Source organism: Apaloderma vittatum, unplaced genomic scaffold (genome assembly GCF_000703405.1).
Source record: "Apaloderma vittatum isolate BGI_N311 unplaced genomic scaffold, ASM70340v1 scaffold40375, whole genome shotgun sequence".
Classification (NCBI taxonomy): domain Eukaryota; kingdom Metazoa; phylum Chordata; class Aves; order Trogoniformes; family Trogonidae; genus Apaloderma; species Apaloderma vittatum.
In genome coordinates, this window is record NW_009716136.1 from 1 (window position 1) to 6,575 (window position 6,575).

The 6,575-nt window shown below is 51.4% G+C and overlaps 1 protein-coding gene across 1 annotated transcript in view; it reads right to left on the reverse strand.

Moving 5' to 3' along the window:
- Positions 1-1,234: 1,234 nt before the first annotated feature.
- The window catches only part of RNH1 (ribonuclease/angiogenin inhibitor 1), a gene marked incomplete at its 5' end in the record, with an annotated part of 5,986 nt that continues 645 nt past the window's right edge, over positions 1,235-6,575 (reverse strand). The window contains 7 exons of the mRNA XM_009869416.1: positions 1,235-1,322; positions 1,681-1,851; positions 2,712-2,882; positions 3,577-3,747; positions 4,120-4,290; positions 5,002-5,172; positions 5,451-5,621. Of these exons, the coding sequence (XP_009867718.1) occupies positions 1,235-1,322; positions 1,681-1,851; positions 2,712-2,882; positions 3,577-3,747; positions 4,120-4,290; positions 5,002-5,172; positions 5,451-5,621 (1,114 nt within the window). The remainder of the gene's footprint in view (positions 1,323-1,680; positions 1,852-2,711; positions 2,883-3,576; positions 3,748-4,119; positions 4,291-5,001; positions 5,173-5,450; positions 5,622-6,575) is intronic.

Genomic DNA, 6,575 nt, shown 5'->3' on the forward strand with positions numbered 1-6,575 from the left:
TGTGACTCCACGCACCAAGCCGAGAGCTGTCCCCCCTGGGTGGTGAGATCAAAGCTTTCCTTACGTCAAAGTGGTTGTAGCCCCTACCGGATGATCGCACGGGCATCACAAGCCAAAGCCTTTACCTTGGGACCTTTAACTTGGGACTCCCAAGTGAATGAAACCCCAAGTGACTCCTCTAGGAAGAGAGATGTTGGAGAACGGGATTGTTTCAGCAATCCTCCTGCAAGGTCACCATCTTCTACATCTTAAAAGCTGCAATCGTTCTTTCGTGGTTTAGGTGTGCGACGGGTGCATTTTGCCTTGGAACAAGGTTTGTTAAAACTCTGTCTGGGTAAGCAAAGCTTGTTGGTGTCCCCTGAAACCGAGGGAACATCTTCAAGTCTTGCTGTCCACCTAAGGCCTTGACTGAGATCTTCTCCTGACATGCTTCAGCATGGAACTTACGAAAAGCAGACACGTAAACTAAGTGGTAGTGTAGTTCAGGGATGATGGGTTGGCCTTAAAGGAGAAATACACAGATCTATCTTATTTTTCTTTGTGCAAGGAGAAAAATGAAGCATTTAGTTATTTGCAAACAGACTTTATTAAAGTTCCTGTTGAACCACTCTTGCCAGACCAAACATTTAACCATTTCCCGTCATTTTGTTTGTAGAAAAAATCGCTTTTCAAGGGACACAGATTTCGAAGTTACGTGGCTGAATGGCTGCTCGTTTCTTTCTTCTCTAGCACTACAGCCACCGCTGCTTTCCCAAGGACTCCTCTAGGGGAAAGGCAGAGGAGAGCTCTGTTTTAGACTAAAAATATATATATTTTGTTTTTCTGGATTATCTTCCCCAGAGACCTGGTAAAAGCACCAGTAACGCGGTTGGTAGTTTTCCTCCTGCCTTTGGGAAGGAGCTCTCCTTAAAGCCTGACTAACGTGTTAGAAGGGATTATAGGATTAAAGAGCTCCTAAAGGGTAGAGACCCACTTCTAGAAGATGCCCAGGAATCATTTATTTCAAGGATAGCAACGCTGCAGTGAGAATGCACAACGTTTTCACGAGCCTCGGGGTCAGTACATCCAGAGATGCACAGAAGGTTGATCAGCTCCCCAGATGCCCACTCAGGGAATCCACAAAGGTTTTTGGTACAAGCAGATTCTCTATTAAGTTAATTAGCTTTATGTACGAAAAAAGTTCCGATTAAGAAGAGGATGTTGCTCCGACATTGCTCTGCAGGCAGCCCACCGCTCATGAAATGATCTTCACTTCAGGCTTGGACTCCTCTAGGGCTCTCAGTTCATCGTCTACTTCGGAACTCCAGTAGATGTCGTACAAACTGCACCCAAACGAGAAAAGGCGAGCTGGTTTAGTGAGCATCCTCCCATTAAGGAAAGGGAAAGATGCACAAAGGGCTGGTATGGGAAGAGCACGTAACAGGGAAGCCCCTGCCCAGCTTCAAGGGTCTGGCCCAACAGCCAGAAACGCTTCGCAACATCAGACCCTGCTACTCCCTCCCCAGCACCACCCTCTCCTTCTTCTTGGGCTCTACAGACCAAAGCACATCACTGCGGTCGCGTCGCTCGGACAAGGAGCGTTTTGGAAGGCACAGATGGTGTGTGACCTGCCACCCCGCAGCTCGCTGGAGCTCACCACCCGCCCCGGGGGATGCAAGCGGGACCACGAACGTTGCTCACATTAACTGCTGCACGTTGCAGCTGGGGTTCCTCAAGGCTTCGCAGAGCTTCCTGATGCCTTCGTCTTCCAGGCAGTTGTAGCTCAGGTCCAGCTCGGTGAGGGACTGCTTGGTGGTCATGGCGGTGGCGAGGGTCGCGCAGCTGGCGGCTGTGAGATCACAGTTACCCAGCCTGCGGGGAGAGGAGGGAAAGGATGGAGAGGCCGGTGCGGTGAGCGATGGCTCCACAGATGAGCCCACACTCGGGCACCAGGGAGGTTTAGATTGGATGTTGGGAAAAAAACATCTTTACTGAAAGTGGTGAGGCACTGGAACGGGCTGCCCAGGGAAGCGGTGGAGTCACCGTCCCTGGAGGTGTTTAGAAAACGTGTAGACGTGGCACTTCACGATATAGTGGTCACGGGTTGATGGATGGACTTGATAATCTTAGTGCTCTTTTCCAACCCCAGTGGTTCTATGACATCCCTAGCAGGGACCAGAAACCCATCGGCTGGCATCTCCGAGATGTCAGCAAGTGCTGGTCCACGGTCTTCCCACAGAGACAGCCGTCCTCGTGGCAGCTGCTGAACACCTAAAAGCCCTCAAAAAGCTTAATGGTGTGTGGCTACAGGGGGAGGAGGAACCCTAGGAAGATATTCCCAACTTCAATGTCATGCATTGGTTTAAACTGGTCGTAAATCACCTCATAGATCATGCATTACTTGAGGCTTGCATCAGTATCTCTAAAAAGGGCAGCTGAGCTCTCAGCTGAGAACTAAGTAGCTCTAGCTGGTCAGCAAACACATCTTTCTGGGCAGAGACTTCGAGCCTTACCAATGCCTACCAGGACTCATCTGCTCCACTCCCTCACTCTGAGCCTCTGGAACCGGACTGGCAGTTCCTCCATCTCAAGGTTCCACCCAAGAGACGCCCCGTGGGTGAGTTCAGAGAAGGGCATGGGGAGCTCTACAGCTCGCAGAACGAAGCAAGATCCCTCCAGCCTCCCCCACACTTTGCTTTAGAGAGAAGACGACTTCTGAGGATGCACCTTACCACAGGGACTGGATGTTGCAGTTGGGGTGCAGCAGCCCTTCGCACACGAGCTCCACGCCTGCGTCTCCCAACTTGTTCTCACCCATGTGCAGCACTTTCAAGTGCTTGTTGGAGCTGAGCGCGGAGCTGACGGCCTTGCAGCACGCGGTTGTGAGCCCGCACTCCCTGACCCTGCAAGGCAAAGGCAACGTTGAGACCTCAGTGGAGGATCTAGAGAGTCCCAGGTTCCTGGTGAGTGGGAACAGAGGAACCCTCCACCCACTTGATCCCCCTCTTCAATATCTGGACTATCTGTCTCAGAGCGTGCGTGGGGAGAAGCCAGCTGGAGGCAGGAGCTGAACTCTCAAGGTAGGAAAGTTCAAGTGTTTCTCGTGCCAGTTCTGTGCGAAAGAACGACCTTCCTCTCCCGCACCAGACTGTCCCAGCCTAAAAGGTGACGCAGTCGGCAGGGAGAGTGCTGAGAAGGGTTTGTATCGTTAGGGCCATCAATAAGAGAGTCTGGATCCAGCGGAGACCCTGCAATATCTTGTCGCAGCACTCGTTTTGCTATTACACGAGGCCTCTGACACTTCAGGAGCTTCTCAGCTGCCACTTGTTCACAATAAAATACCCTAGAGAGAAGCTCTGCGAGCGATGCTTGGTCTCCTGTTGCTTACAACAGGATGACTACGAGCCAGATCTTCAGCGCCTACAGGTTTGGAAACATGAACTCCTTTAGTCTAAATCCCTTCAGTAACAACCAGAAGTTGTCTGTGGCACCATCGCAACTGGCGATCCACCTGGTGGGACTTACTTCACCTACACCCTTCCTCCGTGAGGTCTCTGAGGGAAGGCAGTGAGGGTGTGAAACTCGATGGCAGCTCACCATAGCTCCTGGAGTTTTGACTTGGGGTCCTTGAGCGCCTGGCACAGCATTTCCATCCCAGAGTCTCTCAGGTTATTGTCTATCAGACTGATCTCCAGGAGGGTCTCTTTCGTACTGATGAGTCTGGAGAGATCTTTGCAGCTGGCGCTCGTGAGATCGCAGTCCCACAACCTGCAGGGAGGAACAAAACGTTACTTTCCCCCAAGAATCACTTAGATTAGAAAACCGAGTCCTATTCTGGTATTCTGAATTTCTGGTTACATCATCTCATTTTCTTCGGTCTTTTACAACACATGCATCGCGCCACATGGCTTTCTCCTTGCTTTCCATCCCTTGCACCAAAAGCTCTGCTTGCGACATGAAAAAGGAACAGCAATGTGCGGTTCTAGGAAACGGATACCAGGAAGCCAAGATGATGCTGTCACAGATTCCATTCACCCTCTCTGCAACGCTTTGGTGCGACCTTGCTCGTTTGTGGGGTCCTCCCTCCACTTTTGAGAAGTCACTGCAAGAGGGGTTTAAGTAACATCTGCCGACCCTTACCATAGCTTCTGGATTTTGCAGTTGGGATGCATCAGCCCTTGGCAGAGCAGAGCCAGACCAAAGTCCCCGATCTTGTTATCCCCCACAGAGAGGTCGAGCACCGACGACTTGTTACTGAGAACAGCGCTGATCTCCCGACAGCTATTGCTGGTTATGCCACAGTTCTCCAGACTATAGGAAAAAAAACCAAACAGAAACAAAAGAACAACAAAACCCAAAAGCACAGCTGGAGTTGCTGTGTTAGATACACCCCCAGTTCAGCCTGGTTTCCTTGCTGCAAAATCAGCGTGGCTCAGCTGGGCGTTGCTAGCCACGGAGCCGACACAGAGCGCTCTGACCCACCCGCCCACGTCCATTAACACGAGGATTTTTGCCAAACTTCCCCTTTGTATCGACTGCCCTTTTTTTTAGAGGAGCTTTCGGCTGCGTCACATGGCGAGTCCCCGGCAGCCGACCCCGGCTGAAGGACAGAGGCAGGCTGAAACGAGTCGTGCTTTTCCCCTAAACTCCTTCACGGGCTTCACCCCCTACACAAGGCCAAATCTCTATTTTATACTGAAGAAAAAGGGATCTGAAGCAATATACAGAGTCCAGGGGTAAGAGCTGGAACCACCGAGGGCGACTGCTCCTCCGCTCTGAGGTCCTTGTGAGCCGTCACCCTCTGTAATTGCAGGTGTGACCTGGGGTATGTGCTCACAAAAAACACCACCACCCCAAAACTGAAAGCCCCAGGCCCTTGCCTGCAGTTTCCCGTTACATAAACCCAAGCCAGCATAAAATCTGGCCTAGATTTCCAGCGCTCCTGACAATTTGCCCTGTCCTGGGGACGGTACGACCAGCGGCAAGACTGGCTGCAGTTGGAGATGACCGACTTGTCCTTACTGTAGTAACTCCAGGTTGCAGCTCGCCTCCACCAGGCCCTGGCACAGCTGCTTCACAGCTGTATCCCCCAGCGTGTTGTTACTCAGGCTCAGCTCCTTCAGGGTGGGCTTGCTTTGCAGAGCGGCGTTGAGAGCTTCCACGATGTCGGCTGTGAGCTCGCAATACTCCAGCCTGCGAGAAGGAAAGAAACCCAGAGGAAAGAACAAAGCACCTTCACCATGTCCCACAAGACATCACTGGTGTAAAGCTGCCAGGAGGGCTAAACAAAACCCACAGGAACACACGCAGTTCTTACAAACCCATGAGACCTACCAGCATGCTGCAAGTTCAGATAAACGAGGTAAAAAATTCACATCTGGCCACAAAACCCCCGCTCGTCTCAAGGAAAGACGAGCACGACAATGTCTGACGACTCCCCCAAAACAAAAAACAACCCGGCACCTACTTACTGCAGCTTCTGGAGCTTGCAGTTGGGGTTCATGATCCCTTGGCACAGCACCTTCACGCCAGCGGTTCCCAGTTTGTTGTCGCCCACGTGCAGCTCGGTGAGGGAGGGCTGCGCGCTGAGGACGGAGCGCAGCGTCTCGCAGCAGGCGCTCGTCAGGTTGCAGTTCTGCAGCCTGAAGGAGAGGGAAACGGGGTTACGTCTCCTCCAGGATTAGGGAGAGGCACATCCGACGAGGTCTGAGCTTGGAAAGGGCTCCAATGGCGTGTAACCCTCTGCTATTTTACAGGTGCACCAAAATATTTCATCAGCTAATTTTATATCTGTAGCACAAACGATAGCTCCCACGTTTCCTTCAGTGGCACCTCTAGCAGAAGGATCCACTCTGGGAGAGCAAGAAATGAGATGCCATTGCTTTAGCTCTGGGCTGAGCCTCAGGATGATTAAAGACACTTCTTGCCCTCCCAGAATAGCTGAAAATGAAAAATCTCAGCCAGCTTGGCTTCAATCCCCAGGGCAGCATTTACAAGTTTAACGGCACGCTACAAGAAGGATCTATGAAGCTGATGCTTCAGCACTTGGGCTGGGAGAAACAGCGTAGGAATCGTCCTGGTATTACTACAGGGTGTTTAGAGTTATTGGACAAGACTTTGTGGCAACAGAGAGGTGTTTCGCATGGTAGCACTAAGCTTGACTTGGGTTTGGTTGCTCTTTTATTCCCTTCCAGAACCTCCAAAATAGACAACTACGTTTCTGCAGAACTGAAAGAGCCTAATCCAGATTGTTCTGGAGCTTCCGGAGAAGATTGAAGCTTAGGACAACCTCTCTGAAATACTACTTGTGTTAAGTCTTCCTTTAGAGTATCCTGGTTATTTCTTGAAGGCCCACCAGAGCTGCAGTTTGATTCACTTTGCTACTGCCTCTCCCTCTATTTGTCAGCGCTGCAGGGGGGCACAGGGACTTGGAAGCAATCGTATGTGACCTAAAAGGCCAATGATTTTTACAAGGTAGCGTCACGAAGATGCTAGACCCACCTCAGAGGCTGGAGGACTCCAGTGCCCTGCAGAAAGAGACGGTGGACAGAGAAGTTCTCATCCCTTCGAGGGTCACTGAGGAGTGGCGGAGCAGG